The sequence below is a fragment of the Wyeomyia smithii genome, chromosome 3 (genome assembly GCF_029784165.1).
Source record: "Wyeomyia smithii strain HCP4-BCI-WySm-NY-G18 chromosome 3, ASM2978416v1, whole genome shotgun sequence".
In the NCBI taxonomy this organism is placed as follows: Eukaryota; Metazoa; Arthropoda; class Insecta; order Diptera; family Culicidae; genus Wyeomyia; species Wyeomyia smithii.
The window spans coordinates 49,971,671-49,993,646 of NC_073696.1; the positions used below are offsets into that span (position 1 = coordinate 49,971,671).

Here is a 21,976-nt window from a genome sequence, read left to right on the forward strand (position 1 = left end):
AACGCTACGCTAACCGAAACAAGGAAACAAAAAAAGAAAAAAAAAAAAACAGTTTAAAATTAAATCCTCTCGGAACGGTTGCAAATCCAGAACACCAATCGGTATGTCACGTGCAGTCAAACTCTTTCTCATGTACTTTATTGAAGCTCATCCTCTTGCGGGCGCGGTGGCCGGTCAAGAGCGCGCCGAATTAAAACGAAGCTACCCCCATCCGTCCATCCATCCAGTCCAGTCAAGCCGCCAGCAGAAGTCGAATCAATTGTCGTTAGCGGCAAGCAGTAGCTGTTCAAACGCTGATAATGATGAATGCGATAATACTGATGACGATGATGGTGATTAAACAATGATGATGACTCTGCCTGCCGTTGCCACTACTGTGATGTTGATGTTGGTGGTTCTGAGTAGGACATTTACAGCAGTGTATACAGCACAGCAGACAAGCGCTCGTTGTTCTACACATCTCGGGTTTTAGATGTCGCGGCATCGCACGCTCCGTTGTCCATTCTTGCTTCTTGAACCGAACGGAAGCAACCGGTCGGTCACTACAACCGATTATTATCATCATCGAAAACAGTAAACTATCAATTGTACACACAAAATAAAATGGTCGCCTGGGGGAGGGGAACGGTTGGATCCTCGTTGCGAGAGTGTATCGGTGCGAAGTCGGCCTGGCGCGTACAGTAGCTCAGCGTTGATGTTAACGTCCAACGCCTTAACCATCGCTGGCTGGCTGGTTGGCGTTTGGGTTTAGTTTCAGACGGTCACTTGTGCGAAACTTAACTCTAATGCCCCTTCGAATCCTACTCGGGAGTAACGCGGTTTGTAAATTCGCGCGCGCGAACAAAAAAGTCGATTCTGCTTTCTGCGCGGAAAAACATGCGGCGGGAAAAGCGGCGGCAACGATGACGATGTGTGAAGCTGCATAAAATAGTCAAACTTTTCGACTTTTCCACACGGCGGTAACTCATTAATCTTCGTCGGATCGGAACCGGCAGCTCTCTCACTCAGCTCGCGGATGGAAATCGTTCGGCGTTGTCATAGGGATAGGATTCGAAAGGGTTTCGCGACGGTCGGGTCAGGTTAGCTCGGAAGCCGGACCGATTGAATCTCAATTAACCGCCGATGGAGCGTAAGTGATTGATTATGCTTCCATGCGTGAAATGAAGAAGTGTTGAAGCGCCTCCCGGAGGAAGCCGCCTTTCCACTAATAACATGATTCCACGAAAGGTTATTACAGTGTAGTGTGCTTTTGTTCGAACGAATGTTCACAGGATATATGTGCTGTGCCACCATATGCCCCGAGGGGTATTTTTGGAGGATGTGTGCTCTGGGATTTGATGAAAATAACTGCGCTTGAGGGATGCGATGATTTTTGCTGGAGCAAATAATTGCTGGTGATCCTAACGGAAAGTGAATGTGACTTGAGAAAATGCTGCATGGACACTAATGTACATCTATAAATAATACGATGGCAAAAAGTGTTTGCGTTTCTTCATATTACTCGGCTTTCGGTACGGCAGATTCTAAGAGTGATGGTTAATTAACAAAACCAAAAACATTCCAAGCAATTTAGTTTTATTCAAGTTTTTTTTATTTAATTTAGAGTTAGATAAATTGCTTGAACGAACTCGTTGGATTATTGCAGTTGTAAACCATGATGGTTAGTGAAGTTTTTTTTTACACTCCAAAGTATTTTTGTGCAGAATTTTCAGTCAGTTGTAACATTTGACAACATCAGATTCAGATGTGTTGAATGCGTACTGAAGTGAAATGAAAATGCTTAGGCAAGCGTAGATGTTCTCTCGTCAGCGATTAAAAGTTTTAACTTAATTTTTGGGCTTCAGCATGAGTAAGGTTTACATTCATTTAAGAGAATTACCCCGCCAAGTTTACGGCATCCGTGTATTTGTATTGAACAATTTTATTTTTGGATTGCGCCCTTAACCAACGGGAATCAAAACACAAAAATACAGTGCGTCTTGAACTGTCCTACAGATCAGACGTTTTTTCGGTTGCTTGTGGACTGGTCTTTGACTGCCTATAGCTTCAAAGTTTGTGTTTTGTCAGTGTGTCTTTTAAAGATTACCTGAAAGTTATTTCCCATCAATCTTTCTCAAGACTACCTACTTTTGAATTTAACATTTGTTTTAACTTTTTTCGTATAACCTGAAATGGCTGGACGGAAAAAGAAACCTCGCATCGCTGCGGGGAGGAAAAGAGAGGCATCTCTTTCTGACACATCGAGTGTCTGTAGTGACAATCCTTTTGATATTTTGCCTGAGCAAGAAGCTGGTGAAATGGAAGTTATTAATAATGAAACTATACAAAATATAAAATCTTTAAAAAAGGAGAAAGTTCCACCTATCGTGGTAACTATTTCTTCTGAATTTAATATATTCAAAAAGGAACTTTCAACGTTTGTTTCTGACGTTAAAGTTACCTATCAAATTGGCCGTAGAGGTGAATGTCGCTTATTAGCCGACTCAGTTAAGGGTCGTGATCGTCTTGTTCAGTATTTAACTGACAAGATGTACAAATTTTTTACATATGACACCAAGAACGCCAAGCCGTTCAAGGTTGTCTTGAAAGGTCTCACCAACGATCAAACCGTTGATGAGATCAAACTTACTTTAACAGTATTACTTGGCATAGCCCCTACCCAAGTAATTCTAATGAAACAAAAATCACGAGGCGAAAACAGTCAGAGAACTGGAATTTCCCTTGTTAATTATTTAATTCATTTTAACCGCAATGAGGTTAACAACTTAAAATTTTTTGAAAAAGCACATGCTTTGTATAATGTGCATGTAAAGTGGGAAATTTATAGGAAGTATGGCGGAGGTGAAAAGCATATCACCCAATGCCGTACTTGCCAACGTTATGGCCATGGTTCCAAATTCTGTAACATGGACCAAAAATGTCTTAATTGTGGAGACTCTTCTCACAAAAAGGACACATGTCCTGTGAAAGAGAGTAAAAATTTTCGCTGTGCGAATTGTAACGGCAACCATATGTCAAATTTTTATCAATGCCCAGTCCGTTTAGCAATTGTTAAGGCAAGGCAAGGTAAACAAAATTCAATTTCTCAATTAAAACCAACTTCAAAACAAAATTCTCCAAGCGTACCAGTGACGCTTAGTTTACCTACTCCTTTGCATACCCGTTTAACTTATGCACAGGTTACAGGTAGTTCGAACATTATACCGCCTAGTGTTGGTAGTTCGAAAATGACCATTAATATGGGTAAGCAAAACGCGCTAGAAAATAATTGTACACCTATTACTCCAGCTAATTTTGCTGCCGAAAATATTTTTTCTAATGTCGACTGCCTGGGGCCTATTACGGCAGGTAAACTTTCTTTTTTGCAACAGGCAATGTTCGATCTTATGAACGCCATGTTGCAGGCAAAATCAATGTTTGAAGCCATTCAAATAGGTACAAATTTTACTATTAAAATTGTTTCTAATTTAAAATTTAGCAATGATTTTAAATAAAACAATTAAAATATTAAATTGGAATGCTCGCTCATTGAAGGCCAATGAGAATGAGCTTTTTAATTTTTTAACAGTAAATAATGTGCATATTGCAATTATTACTGAAACATTTTTGAAACCTAACATAAAATTAAAATATGATCCCAATTACGTGGTTCATAGATATGATAGGATTCAGGGTTCCGGCGGTGGAGTTGCAATTGTTATTCATCGCCGAATCAAACATCGTGCTCTTCCCCATCTTGAGACGAAAGTTATTGAAACTTTGGGAATTGAAGTTCAAACTGAACTTGGGATTTTATTTATTGCCGCAGGATATTTACCATTTCAATGCACACGCGAGCTCAAAAATTATTTTAAAGGTGATTTACAAAAACTCACCAGAAATCGTTCGAAATTTTTCATAATCGGCGATTTTAACGCTAAACATCGTTCATGGAATAATTCTCAAAGTAATTCCAATGGCAAAATTTTATTCAACGATTGTTCTTCAGGATACTATTCTATTTTGTCTCCAAATAGTCCTACATGCTTCTCTTCTGTAAGAAACCCTTCAACAATTGATTTGGTGCTTACAGATCAAAGTCATGTATGTAGTGATTTGATCACACATGCTGACTTTGATTCTGATCATCTTCCAATAACTTTTTCTTTATCACATGAATCAGTTTTAAACCCTATGAGCTCTGTTTTTAATTATAACAAGGCTAATTGGGAAAGATACAAAACTCATATTGAGAGAAATTTCAATAATGAGCTTGATTTGCAAAACGAAGTGAATATTGATTCCGCTTTGGAAGCATTAAAATGTGCAATTGTTGATGCCAGGAATTATTCTGTTCCAAAGGCTCCAGTGAAATTTGATTCACCAATAATTGACGAAAATCTTCAACTTCTAATTCGTTTGAAAAATGTCCGCAGACGTCAATATCAACGTTCTCGTGACCCTGTTTTTAAAACTATTTATGAAGATTTACAGAAAGAGATTCAACATAGATTTACTCTTCTGAGAAATCAAATTTTGAGACTAAAGTTGAAAAATTGAAACCATATTCAAAACCATTTTGGAAGCTGTCGAAGATTCTTAAGAAACCTTCAAAGCCTATTCCAGTTTTAAAAGATGGTGAACGTTTTCTTGTATCCAATGAACAAAAGGCTCAAAGACTTGCTCAGCAGTTTGAGAGTGTTCATAACTCAAATTTGAATTTTGTGAGTCCAATTGAAAATGAAGTCACACGTCAATTTGATTTAATTTCTTCCCAGAATTTTTTACCTGCAGAAATAATTGAAACTAACTTGAATGAGATTACATCAATTATTAAAAATTTTAAAAATATGAAAGCACCTGGTGACGATGGAATCTTTAATATACTAATCAAACATCTCCCTGAGAGCACAATGGAATTTTTAGTGAAAATTTTCAATTGCTGCTTCAAAATTGCATATTTTCCCAAATTATGGAAAAATACAAAAATTACTCCCATTTTAAAACCGGATAAGAACCCAGCTGAAGTTTCAAGTTATCGACCAATCAGTTTGCTTTCTTCAATAAGTAAACTGTTTGAGAGAATTATTCTTAACAGAATGATGTCACACATCAACGAAAATTCAATTTTTGCAAATGAACAGTTTGGATTTCGCCATGGGCATTCCACAACTCATCAATTGCTCCGAGTTACTAATATGATACGAGCTAACAAATCTGAAGGTTATTCCACTGGAGCTGCTCTTTTAGACATAGAAAAAGCATTCGACAGTGTTTGGCATAAAGGTTTGATTGCGAAATTGCAAACTTTTAATTTTCCAATTTTCCTAATCAAAATTTTAAAAAATTATCTTACTGATCGAACTCTGCAGGTTGTCTATCAGAATTCAAAATCTGATAGATTTCCTGTCAGAGCAGGTGTACCTCAAGGTTCAGTCTTGGGTCCAGTCCTGTACAACATATTCACTTCAGATCTTCCTGATTTGCCTCCAGGATGCACAAAGTCATTGTTCTGCGGTGACACAAGCATTTCCGTAAAAGGAAAAAGTCTTCGTGTCATATGCAGTCGATTGCAGAAAATTTTAGATATTTTTTCTTCCTACTTGCAAAAGTGGAAAATCTCTCCCAATGCTTCTAAAACTCAAATGATAATTTTTCCGCATAAGCCTAGGGCTTCTTTCCTCAAGCCAAACAATAATCACGTTGTCAAGATGAATGGGGTTATTTTAAGTTGGTCCGACAAGGTTAAGTACTTGGGACTAATTTATGATAAAAAACTAATTTTCAAAGAGCACATTGAGAGTATACAAGCCAAGTGCATCAAATATACGAGATGTTTATATCCTCTCATTAACAGGAATTCTAAACTTTGTTTAAAGAACAAACTTTTGATTTACAAACAAATTTTTAGACCAGCAATGCTTTATGCTGTACCGATCTGGTCAAGTTGCTGTTCAACAAGGAAGAAAACGCTCCAAAGGATTCAGAATAAAATTCTGAAAATGATTTTGAAGCGTCCTCCTTGGTTTGGTACACTCGAATTACATAGACTTACTGGTGTTGAACCATTAGAAGCTATGTCAAATAAAATAATTAACAATTTGCGACAAAAATCGTTGCAATCCTCAATTGCTACGATAAGCTCTCTTTATAACCAATAAGTTAGCAATTAAGTTAGTTGTAAGTTTACTTCCCCTTTTCTGACAAGTAGGTTTAAATCCCTACGAATGATAAGTCCTAATTGCGAAAGCAAACAAATCCTAACAATTAAAATTACAAATTTCTAACAGTGTTGAGAAGTCACCATTTGTGATTGGACACACATACTCATTATTTACTAATATTTATCATAAATACTTAAGCTACTAACAAATCCCCCCTTTAAAAAAAAAAAAAACACACAAAAATAGAAACGAGTTTGAGGTCGCTTTACAGTGAATGTATGTTTTTCTACATTGCTGCATATCAAATATACCAAAAATGGATGTGGCTGTTTCCACCACATCACGTTTTTCAGTGTTTTACCTGAAAAACTTACGGCCATAAACTATTGAAAGTTTTCAATTGAAGCCAAACGTTGGTTAGATATGATAGGCATAATGAACGATAATTATAATTGGATTTGGAGAAACTTCATGCCAGTGTCGAGTCGATCAAACTGAACCAAAGATAGGAAGTGTTCGGTTCGGTTGGAAAAAAAAATTGTATAACAATAAATTGATAGAAAATTCGTAGAAAGTTTAGAATTACAAGAAAAAGGAATAACATTTTGAACCTCATGCATTTTTTTGTATCAACTATTCTGAACTGAAAATTGAAGTTACAGTGGACATTCGAAGATGGAAATTTAGTACATTTATGCTATCATATCGGGGTTTTTTCTTCGGCTCAGCGGTCTTGTAATTTGAAAACAGCTATTTAATTTTGTCCTACGTTTCGACACCGATTGGTATCTTCCTCGGGGAAAAAGTTCCAGCTTTGTTTCGCGTCCTACGGTTTTTTAAAACATATAACTGTGTGTTCTGTATCGTTCGATAGTGACATCGGTGGATTGGTATTTTGGTGTTTAAATTTTAAAAACTGTGATTGTGGCGGTTGCGTACGCTATGGTGGATTTATGCTGCTTATGAGTAGCACGGCATTCACGTCGCCTTTCGAATGCATCTCCTGATTCTACTCCTCAACTGTTTGCAGTTCGTTGCTCTTTAGTGATTTTTGTACACCAGGGATTTTAAAATCCTAAAGAAGTCGTCAATTAGACGACACTGAATTGCGTACATTACAATGCATTGGGTACAAATGGGGTCGAATGTTTGCTTAGGAACGTTTATTATTTACCGTAATGGGATGATCTGGCCAAACTGCATACATTCCATCGGCATGGCGTATGTGAAGAAATAAAATAAATAAACAAGAAAGAAAAAAATAAACAATCGTTCCGGTATAAATACTGATTGATCGCCAAACCACTAGACTTGAACTATAATTTAGACAAGAAGAACAAAACTTTTTGGTCCATTATTTCGGCGGGCCTTCTACTACCTTTTTGGAATGGCTGTTGAGGTTTGGAGGGAATTATATGCAGTCGAAATCGGAAAATTTTCGCTTTTAAAATGGTGTTTCGCAAACTTTATGCCAAAATTTTTGTGCAGTTAAGTTAGAACTGTACAATGGCTTGCACAAGGCTTCTTGTTTCGACGCCATTTTGAACAGAATTGAGCATGCATAAGCCAAACAAAAAACACTGGCATACAGAGGAGAGATAGAGAGAGAGGGCTTACGTTTACATACTGCAATTTCTCTCACAGAGCCTCAAAAAAAATCCAGAATTTTAGTTGTTATACTGTCGTTTGGCAGATTGTACTCCACTTTTTCTATCTGCTTTCGTTCGATACGAGAAGAATTTGATTATTTTCTGTCTAAGCCCGCAACATGATACAACGTTTATTTTCGTTACGTGGCCGAGAAAACTCGAAAAATTACATACGAAAAAAGCTCTTTCCTTCTAGCAAAACTGTAGAAATGACATTATTTGGAAGAAGGCGGAGCTACTTACAACATTGGTCTAAAATAGACATCGTGAAGCGAGATGATATTATGGTTGAAATTCCTCTGAAACAAAAATCAGACAAAGGATGATATCGTGTCAGAGCGGATATCGTACGCAGTCTGATCATGACAAATTTATGTGATAGCTGAATGAGATTTATAATTGCAATAATCAATCTTTTTTATGATTATTATCTGAAAGACGTTAGTGATGTTCACCACAGCTCGAAGATACTGTGCATCAACAGCGGTATACATAAAACTAATCCGATTTAGTTCAAAAGTGCGGTGTGTTCTTCAGAAAATGCTGAATTCATTTCAAAGTTTCAAGTTTTTTTCAGCTTCACGGCAACATTTCGAACACCATTTTTATATCTGCCACCAGTCAACGTCAGCATGAGGAGAATTTTGTTGTGTTCCTACCGCACAGCTGCAATATGCAATACCCAACAGCGAAAGAAACTGCTGCATGGCTGGAAGTATAACATCCTCTCTATCTGCTTCCATCTAAAACGAGAAAAATTTAATTGTTTTACTTCCAAGTCGCAACACGATACGATGTGTTTGTTGCGTAGCTAAGTGCTCTATCGGCCCGATTCCACTGTTTGAAAACATGAAATGAGATTCATTCGTCGTAAATTCATATCACGAAATAAAATCTCTTTCTGTCTTGCGAAGCTAGGAAAATGACATTATATGAAGAAAGGTGGAGCCGCTTACAACATGGGTCTGAAAAAAAGCCCTTGAAGAGGCGAGCTCGTGATTGGTTAGCCGCTACTTTTCCAATTGATTTTTGTTTGCATTTTTTTACTGGTTTGCAATTGAAAAGATATGCTGATTACACTGGTCGGCAAAATGGAAAAAAGTGCCTTCTTAAATCTAAAACCGGAAAAAATAAAAGATTATAGCTATTCACCCATTCATATGAATTTTGGTGCCCTTAGTCATTGCCACCACGTATAGAAATTTCTCGCCGGGTTCGTCACTTCAACGTTATGTTTACGAGAAAACTCATTTAAGTCTATGAAAAAACGATAGTTGCATTCAGAGTGGCACATGACACATACGACTCTAAACTATACCATTCTGTTCTCAGCTAAAAGAGCGAGCTGGTGAAAGATGGGTCAACTGTTATATCATAAGCTTGAGGCAACATTACCTTTTCGATCAAGACGTTGACATTTAAAATCCGTTCAGTGGAAGTACAATAACATGATACATGCTACCGTGACGTTATAGTGTTCTGACTATTCTTCTGGCATAACTTTTGCTCTAACTTCAAAATTTTTCAGAAAACCCTTCGATATTATTACTGACTTGAAAAGTATTGAAATTTTCTAGAGTAACAATATATAGGAGGTGTTTTTGCTTTGTTTATATCACTTTGAGAAATAATGTAGCGTGCTGTTACAACGCTTTAGAAATTGGGGCGTCGTGTTCTTTCTTCTTAAAATATAAAGTATTGTTTGAACATGTTGCCGCGTTAATACAGGCGTTAACTGGTAAAATCTATTTTCGGGAAGCTCTTTCTTCGTGACGTTACTATGCTTCTTTTTCAGTAAGAGAACTTCATTGCCCATGGCGGACGAAAACATGCGTGTAGGTATGTTTTTGGGTTCTATCTTTGTTTTATTTATCAATCCCTCCTTAATTCTCGCAATAAAATTGACGAAGTAAATCTTACGCTCCAGGTTCACCCATAAATTCTCAATGGAACCCGTCTTTCTTTGAGAACTTGGTATGAGAAATGAACTTCAACTCGGAGCTCACTTCCTTTGTGGGGGAAGTAAAATACGAAGTGCCCTGCCAGTCATTGCCAACCAGGGTGAGATAGGTTTCGTCGTCCATCACCACTGCCACATCTTATTCAGTCGCTGCCGCTACGTCTCTGAACAACTTCTGATGTCAGGAAATAATGTTCTTTTTTGATCAAATCATGCTCAACCTTATACTTGTTCTGTATAAAAATTAGACCTGTATGTTTTGTTTGGTTCTTAGGGTGCTTCTTTTTGAATTAGGGTTATCCAAAATAAGACAATCTTTTTTTCATAAATTTGTAACTTTTAAGTCGTTCGATCGATTGAAAATCTTTTAATGGTAAATTGAAGTAACGGTGAATGGTAATGATAGATTGGAGGATTTTCAAGAAAAAATAAAAAATAGTACGTCAAAGTGTGTTTATTATATTTTTCCTGTTTTACGGATATGAGATTATTCAGCCCTTGGAGCAACGGTGTGCAACAAACCAGAACCCGAAAATTCGAAAAGTACGGTAAATATTCCATAGGATCATACGATCGTTCTGAACTGTTCCACAATACTGCACGAAATGCATGAGTTCTTAAAGACATGTTTTTGGCCTTCCGGCAATATGTTTGAGCATAAATTAAAAACTGCTTGTTTTTTCAACGAATGGGTTGAAAATAATAGAAAAAAAAACTACAAAAATGTCCCTTCAAAATGAAATTTGTTGATTCAAAATCGGATTAAAATTGAGGGAATGGCCTGATGCATCAGCTTTAGAGTGCTGCTAAAAACCGGTATTTAAATCAATTCTCATGAAACTTTGGGACAAGGTTGTTAAGAGTGTAAGAAACCTCGGAAAAATAGAAAACATAAAAGATATTGACATGAAAATTCTAGGTTTTTTTTTTCGACCTTTGACCACTGTGCGTCATTGTCTGGAGCTCCGAGATCAGTGGACACGACTGCCCTTTCCTGGCAAGCATGTCCATGTTCGCCAGATTTTCACTGTTTGGCCGGTTGCACCGATCTCCCGGTCAAGCACATGCAGCGATGTAGCTACTTTTCCCTCGGTCTTATGTTTTAGCATTCTTTGGAGTTTTTTGTCGCTAAAGATCGTCGTCCGTCCGGAATCGGGCTTTCTTTCAATGTTTTAAATGTTTTCTAATAGTGCCAAGATGTTTAAGATGCCAGACGGGAGCGTATCCGGGGTTCACAAAGTGCCGCACGATGTCCGTTTTCGACGCGGTTGGGTATCGTTCTTCGAACGAGCACATTTTGAGCGGAGTAGCTTTACTGTCATCACGGTTAGAGTAGGACTGATAGAGCTGTCAATTTGTTTTCTGACTCATGGGTTAGTATGGGTAGTAGTTTCGGCAATTTTTGTCCAGTTTTTTAATGCAAGCGTTATACGCAATTAAAGTTGTTCTGGATTTATATTAAATCTGCAACAGCGGGAAATTATCTTATAACTAACTTGAAAATGCATTATTTATTGAGGGAGTATTAGCGAAATTTGAGTTATATTATTTTATCGGGTACAATTGTGGGTGGGAACGAAAAGCACAGCAAGTGCCTTTACTGTTTCATTTGCCAAGAAATTGCCGCTACAGCTAGGAGAGCTATATCTCTTCTTACACCCGTTGCTCTGGCATCCTCGTCGACAGCATACATCCAGCGCGTGCGAGGCCTGCTTCTAAGTCGGCGGCCTCTATTCGGTTCTCTGCCAAATATTAACCTGCCGTACTTCATCAGCGTTGCAATATCAGCGTGATTCGCGTCTCACCCCATTTTCTAGTTCGCCTCCGAAAAGACCCCAAGTACTCGCCGAACGGCCTCCTTCCACGTCCACGATTCATGTTCGTAGAGCGCTACCTGGAGGATCAGAGTCTTATAAAGCTCAAATTTCGTACGGATCTGTAGGCTACGGGCCCCAAGCGCAATCCGTTACATCACCTCGAGGCAACACGTTGTCACATATCACGAGAGTACCAAGATAAACAAATGCGTTGACCACTTCGAAAGTATCCCCATCCTTCTCCACCGCAGCACTAACAACCGCAGAACTATGTTTGACATGGTTGGGAAAGACGGACACTTGGGGTGGGTAAGATGGACACTACGAAGGTAAAGGTGGACACTCACAAAAAAGATGTAGTACGTTAAGTATTCTTCTGATTTATGTGTTAAGTGATGGCCATACATTACTCTACGTTATTGGAGTCCATCTATACATCACGTGAACAGTTTGAGAGGATGGGTTTCGATGAAGGCGAAAATTTTCCGCCTATATGGCCTGTTCTAACTGCTAAGTGATTAATATCTGCTGATTTCTCTCGCGGTTGTACTTTGTGAACAACTGTAGTACACAACAGATGCTACATGTGAAAATTCTTGGAAAATCCGTGTGTCCATCTTTCCCTACCTTAGTGTGTCCGTCTTGCCCGACCTGGTTGTGAATTTTTAAAACGATCGTAGCTCTTCATCGGAACATCGGAAATCTGCTGGATTTTCACTAGAAAACCGAGAAAAGACTAATTAATCACTTTACTATTGTGAACAAATGAAAATACGTAAGTTTCACGAGTTTTTCACTATTTTCCGTGGAATAAAAATAACATCAAATTGCGCGTTCACGAAAATATTCTTTGTTTTTCTTACAAATTTGACAGTTTGCTTGCTGAAAACCGATAATGCAACTCAAAAGCATTAACACACTATAAAGAAGGTATTCGCATCACTCAACTATCATAATACATTCTAGTTTGTGAAATATTAAAAGTGTCCATCTTACCCGCAGTGTCCGTACCTACTTTCCGCTACTCCGCTTTGGTAGTATTTATGGTGAGTCCAATTCTCGCACCCTCCCTTCTGAAAGCCGTAAAAGCCTTCCCAATATCTCTACGGTTAACACCAATTATATCAATGTCGTGTGCGAAGCCCAGAGGCATGTGAGAATTCGTGATGATGATGCCGCTTTTCTGCACACTTTCCCTTCGCATTGCATCTTCTAAAGCTATGTTGAACAGCAAGTTCGAGAGCCCGTCATCTTGCTTTAGACCACCTAACGTCACAAATGCGGGCGGAAATTCGCCCGCTGTCCTGACGCTTGAATTGAAACCGTCAAGCGTCGCACGTATTAGTTTTGTTGGGAAATTACGCTCAAGCATAATTTGACACAGCTCGTTGCGTTTCACTGAATCGTACGCCGCCTTAAAGTCGATAATAAGATGGTCTGCATGTTGTGTTCTAGACACTTGTCGAGGATCTGTCTCAAAGTGAACATCTGGTCCGTTGTACATCGTCCGCTCAAAACCCGCTTTGGTATTCTCCAACAAAGGCTTCCTGCAACGGCCTCAGTCGCTGGAACAGAATCCAGGAGAGATTTTTTTAGCGGAATTGAGGAGGGCCTCGATAGTTATGCCCCTATTTGTAGCCTCGATAGTTATGCCCCTATTTGTAGATAGGGCATATGAGTCCTTCCAACCAGTCCGTGGTTGTTTCTCAGATCATACATTTAGGATAATCTGGTGACTGCACAGCCGCTCGCTCCCGACCAGTGTTATGAAAATGACTGCAAGACAATGACAGCAAATTTTCAACTGATCCGGCTCTCATTGTATTGCACAGCTCTCTCCACACTTTCGGTAAACAGTCCGACAGCAACTGACGAGCCGTCAGTGACGACAGCACACATGCAACTCCATACAGGCTGTTATTTTTCATCTCCTTATGTCTGTTGGTAATTCCAAGGTGTCGCAAAAGACAGCCTATAAACTTCCGACATCCTTGAACACGAATCCGAGCGGGATGTCAGGTGATTAGGATTCACGACACTAAAGACCGATGAAAGAATGAAAGATAGATGGTGCGAAGCACGTTTTTTCTTACGTGGGGAACAATATCAACAATGGAAACGGTTTGCTTTGTATTCAATATGCCACCGGCCTGTGAAAAGGGAGAAACGAAAAAATGCAAGTCGATGACAGCCGCAACCGATCTGCCGACTTTCAACAGCATCAGGACATCCTCAAAATGAGCAAACTAGGCTGTCATGACCGAACGAACAAAATAAATGCGCAAGAATGGGCTGTCGTACGCAACACAAGACAGTTTCTTTGCCTTGTGTAAGCTGTAGCTGTATGTGAGCTCTCATGAATAGCTCATGCATGAGGCTGTTAGAGTGAAAAGAGAGAAAAGTCGTCAGTATAGTGTCGCTCTCCAGTCATTCTCTTAAGCTTGCTCCCGACTTTGAAAAGTTCGGCCGGTAAGCCATGCTTCCCAGCGGCTTTGTGGTTCTTCAGCTCTTCGCAAGCATTGCTCACCTCATCCAATGTTGGTTGGTTCGCAGCTTGTTCGTCCTCCCCAATTTTTATCTTGTTCTCCTAGGCGATTCTCCTACCTTCCTAATCGTTCAATACCACTTCAAAATATTGCTTCCAACGCCTGGCCACCTGCGATTTATCGGTAACCAGGTTCCTCTCCCTGTCATTACACATGACAGGAACTGTCACGGTCCGGTTCCTGATTCCGTTAATCGTTCTATAGAAGCTTTCCGTTTCGTGCCTGGTGAAGTAGTTCTCCGCCTCCGCGAGGACGTAATCGTAGTGCTCACGTTTCTTACGACCGGTGAAGCCTCTTATCGGCAGCTCTTACCTCCCGGCATTTCTACCGCATCTGACGCTGTTATTAACGTGTTAGCGTATGTCCGGTTCTTCTCTCCCGTCATCTCTAGACACTCAACATCGACCCACCCACTACGTGTGGCTCCCGTTGTAATGCCTATCACTTCTCGCACTGTTTCGCTGACCGCAAAAAGGATGTGCCTTTACTGCTCATTCAGGTCCGCTCCAGCTGGTTCACCGATCCGCCTATCAACTTTCCGAGCATACTCTGTAGCAACTCGATCACGTTTAAATCTATGACGTCTGAAAAGTGCCGGCCGTCCATCAGCATGTGGTTGATCTAGGAGCAGGCCTCTCCATTGGGTGTCTCCAGGTGTGCTTTCAAATGTTCAGACGTGCAAAGTGAGTACTACAGAAGTTCACTAGCCATTGTCGTTGATGGTAGTGTGAAGGCTTTCCTTACCAATAACGGGACGAAAGAACTTCTCTCGTTCGACTTTGACGTTCGTATCTCCGATGACAATCTTTATATCGGCCGTGGGTACTCTCCATACGTTTCCTCAAGGAGCTCATAGAACTCCTCCTTTGCGTCATCGGTTTTATCGTTTGTCGGCGCCTAAACGTTGATGAGGCTGTAACGGAAGAATCTGCCCTTGATCCTCAATACGCCTCCGGTTCGAGAAGTCTCCTTACATTCCAAGTGCCAAGTTTCCAATCGTTGTCCTTTTTCTCGTTTGCCTAGGTCTATACCGATTGATCCAATTCGTATCATCCTCTGGATTGTTCGTAGTGAGTTTATTTCAGCATGCTGCCTTACTAGAGCTGCGATGACTAGTCTCGCGACGAGACTGCCATCTTGGGTGTAACTGGCGAGACACCGCATTTTGTAGTTCAGCTGTCCGTTTCGGATCAGTCGCTGTTTGAGCCGCCCTAACTGTTAGACAATTCTGTCTAGTAACAATTTCAACTAAGTAACTGTCTACAAGCAAGCAGAACCAGATTAAAACAATTTTTGCATGACTGATATCACTTGAAATCTCCAAGTACAAAAACAATGTGTTAGTGACTTGTATTTTATATTCGGTTCTGAATGTTAACGAAGTTCACAAATAAATTCAATCGGTGAACGATTAATTACTTTGATATCATTGAGAAAACTCTACGATCTTGGGTTAATTAGGCTTCGAGGAAAATATATCTCGCTCTCAGTATTACAATTTATCAAAACCTGTAACTTACACAGATCTTCGACTGTCTGCTTGGTTGAATGTTAGTTTAAATCTCGAATGACACGAAATGATATTCGCTTCTGTTATCTTAACTTATGCAAAACGCAAGGACAAAACAACTAACGTTTTGTGTTGATAGAATGAACATAAAATAAATACATCGTTGCAACAATATCCTCAACTCAAATGAGCATCCATTACAACACTACTTTGAGAATTTACCGGGGCACGAAACGCGGCGTTTATCACACCACGATGGACTGCGCATAAAAGCTCATATCCCTCGCAACAGCGCCTGACCTAGTCCTCGAATATTTTATGTGCCTTCCACGTGAGCTCATCCCAATAGACCATCAATTTATCCGCTGAAATACGTATTTCACCTGCTATCGTGAAGTACTTCATGGTCCATCAGCTCTAGTTGAGCATCACGCCGCCATGCCATGTTCTAATGAAACTGTTTTATTCATACAGCTTGTGGCGGCGGGCCAGAAATGAACGACGACGCTTCAACGCACGACCCAAGCGTCTCTAGCTGTCACTCGACGCGACAAGCGAAGAGACAAACTGCACCGAGTGGCCATTACGTTTTATTTTATTGCATATTCGATAGGCAATAATAATTCCATCGCTCCAAACGGTTTCCGTACTAATGCTTAAGCCTTTGTAGTACGCTCGACGTTCAGAAAGAGCAGAAAAAATGAAAACCCTATTCTATTGGAACAATTATCCGTGGTTGGATAATTTCAACGAAACATAACTTTGCGTCTGAAGCAGTTTTTCCGACTATTTACAGTAAGACGCAGAATTTCCCAGTACGTCCTAAATATAAAGCAAACTACCTTTATGGCGTAAATGTCCGCCGTAAAGGGTGGCGGTTTTACCGTCCCATCAAACCGCACTATCGCAACCACCGATACGCTACACCGCACCGACTTATGCACCGGCCACTCCGGATTGGCAAATGGCTGTAATACACCACATAGAAACGAACGAAGATATACCCGCTGTAATGCCGCACTACTGCGTCCACAAAGCAACGTCATAATCGTTCCGGTTTGTCGTTATCGTTGTGAACGTTAAATGAAGTGGATTCGGCGAAGTTGGATGCAGCAGATAGATATCACACACAGTGTGTGGCAGGTGCAGCAGATCAATTTCTCTACCTGTGCACCTGTTTTAAGACATGAGTGTGATTTATGCTTATGGTTCGGAATTTGATCTTCAATGGAACTTTTTTTTTACAGTAGATTATCATATATTTAACGGGGTCGAGTATGCTCTTGACGAGTAAGAAGTACGGTTTGATGCACTCGAGAATTAGGTATGAACATAAAACCGTTGATTAACAAAAGCCAACTGTTGAAGACGGCCATAACCCACAATGAAATATTATTATATCCTAGCTACTCTACAACTTTTATTGTTTAGAGTAAAGAGTGATGAAGATGGAGAGCGCAAAATAAGTTTGCTTTCAGTGGGAAGCTCTGGTATAAACATTCTGCGCACTTCTTTTGTGAATTCGCTTACGATAATTGCTCAGCTAGAACTTTTCAGGTAAAAAACTATTTTGCGCTAAAATTTTACTTTATTATTCATGATAATTGCTTTCGAAGTAATTTCCATTTTCGAATTTACACCTCATGGTGTGCCATGTTCAGGGATCGTTTGAGTATTTGTTTTAAAATTCAATGCTAAGACTATTTGAGAAAGGATTATTTGTTTCTGTTCATGAACACATAAAATTGAAAAAGTTGTCACAAAGCAAGAAAGAATATATTTGAAATATTACCACCAAGAAACCATTGATATTTTTTGCATATGAGTAAACAATAGCTTCCGCCATTGTTATTTGCAGCCTACACGCTCGTAAAAGGTAACTCATAAACTGAGTAACAGTTGTTTACTTTTAAACGATGTTCGTAAACGTTAAACATTGGGTAAAAACAGTTTATGATTCCACATTCTTGGTTCTTTGTGAAGATTTAGAAGCCCAACCATATTTAGAGTAGCAACAACTCAGTTATGACTCAAGTCATAACTTATGAGTGTAACATTATTTGTACGCGGTGTCTTAACGAGGTCTCGGTAAACCGATATCGAGATAAAGAGAATCGAAGCATAATTTTATTGTAGATTCGTTCGATATGTCGTTAATTTTTTTCGCGAGTGATTCAACTTTAGAATATTAAACAAACTAAAAATATAAGCACGATGAGTTATAATGCAATAATATAAAAAATGATTAAAATGAGCGTAGTAAAATTCATCTAGTTGCGATTTCTGTCAAGTAATATTGTCATAAGAAAGAAATTTAATTGAATATTTCTAAAATAGCAATGAGAGTTAGGTATCGATTATTCAATTCCGGTTCAGAATATTATTTTTAATACAATACAATGCGAAGGAAATCAACGTGTTTACGTCTAAAATCTCGGTCAATCAAGTATGTTTATCTCCTGGTAAGTTGACACATTTGCTTTTACACAGAAATTCTGCGATTGTGGGATTTTTCTTTTTGCTCCAATCGCCAAATGGTCAGCCGTACCCGTAATCAAGTTTGGTACCGAGTACAAGTGTAACACTGCTCCAATTTGTTCTCATTTCATTTCCAATCACATACAATTCCATTTCCCCTTTCAATCAGTTACAAGCTGATGACTTTGTAGCCGAGGCGGAAATCATTTTCGTTCGAATTGGCAAGCTTCCATGTGTCGTAGCTCAAGTACATACGTGCGAACAAAATTCTGTACACTTTCTTCACACATGGTTGGCACTTTGGTACAGACATTTTAAAAAAGCAAATAAGGAAAGTATCACTCTAGGTTTAGAGGTTTTGAAACGGTTGGCAGAAAATTAACATTAAAATTCCTTGCTTGGGGACATCGACTGGAAGTGCCTAAATTGAAATTTTTCAGATGTGATCCAGAGCCAGAATCATGGTATACATTAAATTACATCACATTACATTAACATAATTCATATATACAGTTATAATTCGATAACGTAATGTTTTTGAAGCGAGATAAAATGCTGTTTACGCATCACTTTGCTTGAATTAATAAAATCGCATATCTGAAAGTGAACGCTCTTTATTCATCACGCCCTGCTGGTGATAATGTGTTTACGAGTATGCGTGCTTTTTCACGAACATTTATTCGAATGTTTTTATTTTTCTGTAGCTTATTGATGGAATAAATATTCTCACCAAGCTCAGTGCACAGAATGTGTGTCCAATTATGTTGTACATTTTTAATGAAATTAAAAGTAAACATACATTTCGACTCGACTTCGACTGTTAAGTGATTATCCACACTGCAAAGTTGGTGAAAGTATTTATCAGTGCTTGTTGCAGATGAGCGGAAGCTAATGAAAACAATCCAAGTTCCACTATAATTAAGTTCTCTGTATGCACGGGATGATAATCGGCTTTATCAGTTAAGCTCAGTTCACTAATCGATTAGTAAGTGGTGAATCAGTTTCCCGCCAATCAAGTAGTCAATCATTATTAGCTGCTGACGGTGCCACAGCTAGGTTAATTGTGGTAGTCCGATTGTTATCAAATAGACCGTTTATTTTTAGTAAACCAGATAATTTTTAACAGGTGAAATTGCCGAGTGCTGCTTGCTAAAATTATTGTTTTCAATGACCGGTATAGGAAAATTCTCCTCCCTCAAGTGTGTTACGTTACGTTGTTGTGTACCAGGACCGGAGTGCAATAAGATTCACCACAGCAAAGAACATTCAATCAAAGTGAGTGACAAGGTTTACGCAAAGTTTCGACCAACTCCAAACGGGTGGAACGGTGTTCGAGTGTTCAAGAGTAGTGAAGCAGCTTGAAAAAGCCATCAAAACAACACCGCCATGGTGCAGCGGATCGACCTATCCACGATAGGCGGTGAGAAAATTCTGGTAATGTATCAACGTATAAAAATTATATGTATAACACCAGCATCAAGAGTTGATTTTAGATTATATTTTTGTGTCGCAGACGTTGACGCTGCGGAAAGCATATTGAAACAGAGGAAATATAATGCAATCAAAAACGGTTCTGGATAATCGTAATTTGTTTTTATGAGTGCGAGTCCGGTTTTGATGTTCGTCGTTTCGTTGTTCGGTTCCACTTGAAAGGTCTGTAAATGCGAAAGCTTTGTACGTGAAAAACATAATGTAATCTAGTTATAATCTTATTTTTAGCAAAATGCTCGTCGTTTTCTATCATAGTATTGAATTAGGTGCGCTACTGAATTCTCGCTGATAGAACTACGTTTCTTACTAAATTCCGCTACATAGGGGTGTAAAATGAAAATCCCAAAACGGAAAATAGGACGAAATATGTTCCTTTTTGATTGCTTATAAGTCGGTTAGTTTTCAACGAATTTTCCTCGTTCTTACAGCAATCGATTGTAAAATTATCCACGCATCCGCCCGAATGCAGGAAATTCGAATTTGATTAAACAAACTATTGTACTATTGAAAATTGTCAAACCTTGCTGAAACACGGTAACACGGTCGATAGAACATTATACTCAATTAACTCGGAATGTACTGTTTGCGCTCGTCTCCAATTATCTTCGTTAGACTCTTTCTTGATGAAAATATCACAGTGCAACTTGATACAAAAGGCAGCGTCTAGAAAATTCTAAGTCATTTTTGTACTGGATGCGACATCGAGTAAAGCCACACACGGGCTTTTGCTGTTGTCTATTGTCGTCACTAGTACTAGCTACAGTCATACGTCATCTGGAGCAGAGGGCTGATCACCAGTCAGCCTTCAAAAACAATGGAGCACTGGTACCAGATAGCAGTACATGAAACACAGAGCTGAAAGCGAATTTCTAATTATGCGCAACAAAAAAAATTAATACCTACTGATAAACCAAAGCGAAAAAATGCTGCCTTAAGGCTTAAAATAGTTGGTCTGGGAGCAAGACATATTTCTTTGTTGGGTCGACACTCCTACCTTTCCTGAAAGGGAGGACTAACATACAAATGAAACACGAATTCCTACACAATTCGAGAACTAATCAAGTAAATGGAGCCAGATTTGGAAAGTGAGGATTTTAGAATACATAAAACGTTTTTTTTGCGTAAGTTAGTCGAACATAAAAAATGTCTACAAGGAATTACCAAAACTCAACTCGAAATAGGGTAAGGAACGGCTTAAGCAGTAGCGCCTATTTTAATCAGTCGAAGAAAACAGGCCTCAAACTCCTGCATTTTTATCAATATCGACAATTTCAATGATGGAAACGAAAACTTATATTGTCTAGCTGCCTTACGAATATAAGTAATACCGTTAATCACGAAGAAATCTGTGAACAATTGCAATTGAAACAAATTGACCTATATTGCAGCCATTCAGGAGCCACTTCGAGTGCTGAAAAAAAAAACTGCAAAACAGATGGAAACTGCTTAAAATAGGTTCGGGGTGATTGGAATAGTGTCTCTCGATTCGTAACTTTGATTGACGATTGTCAAAGTTTGCTAACTTAGTTTTACAATTTGAAAACAAGTTCTGATAGAGAAAACGATAGCGACCAGATTGATTTACTACTGTTTGAATTTCACCCAACACATTTCGAGTATTTCGTCTGAATACACAGGCGGTTCCTAAAGCTGCTTAAAATATGTTCCCTACGTTTAATTTTGAGATATACCAATTATTACTGGAGTAGTTCGTTTCCCCGAAACGCTATTTTTTTGCAGAGGCTTGCGGTGATCCTGATAGAGACTCAGCGGGTCAACCGAAATCAAAAAACTCATATTATTTCATAAGTTTAGGAGTGTGCCGGGTCCTTGAACGATCGCTTTTATGAGTATTTTGTTTTCAGTGCAAACGGGAACGTTTTTCCCAAAAAATGCACGTTTTGAGTGCTAAAAATTGCATTAAAAATTTTTTTGCGGCAAAATGTAACTGTATGTTTCAAAAAGCGATCGTTCAAGGACCGGCGAATTTAATAACGAAAATTAAAAAAAAAAAAGATGAAGGAAATCGGTTCAGTAGTTTTTCCGCAATCAGGATCACGGCAAAGTCATTTTTCGGATAACACTATTCCGAGATAATCGCGTGTAAAGTTTCAAGTTTAGCTTATGCGGCCGTGGCGAGGCGCGCTGCAAATCGCTCTAACTTTCTTCCTATTGCTCAGATCTTTATGAAAATTTGTGGGAATGTTCTCAAGATGTTGTGTTTAAAGATAATACAATAAAAAAAATCGGTTTTTTGAAAACTAAAAAGGTATATAACCTCTTTAACAAAAAATAAGTATAGAACAGACTTAGACCAAAAAAAGGAAATTACTTTTAAAGATAGTTGAAACAGAAAATGAAAATTTTCAAAATTTACAAGTA

The 21,976-nt window shown here is 38.8% G+C and overlaps 1 protein-coding gene across 5 annotated transcripts in view; it reads left to right on the top strand.

The window, feature by feature from the left end:
* The window catches only part of LOC129731536 (cyclic nucleotide-gated cation channel subunit A), a 295,263-nt gene that overhangs the window by 181,152 nt on the left and 92,135 nt on the right, over nucleotides 1-21,976 (top strand). Inside the window, exons 1-2 of one of the 5 annotated variants that reach the window (XM_055691620.1) lie at nucleotides 752-1,129; nucleotides 19,230-19,537. The exons of 3 other annotated variants lie outside the window; for them this stretch is intronic. In XM_055691620.1, the coding sequence (XP_055547595.1) occupies nucleotides 19,490-19,537 (48 nt within the window). In that variant the 5' untranslated portion in view covers nucleotides 752-1,129; nucleotides 19,230-19,489. Of the gene's footprint in view, nucleotides 1-751; nucleotides 1,130-19,229; nucleotides 19,538-21,976 lie in introns of those variants that run through there. One more of the 5 variants, XM_055691621.1, reaches the window with a different exon arrangement.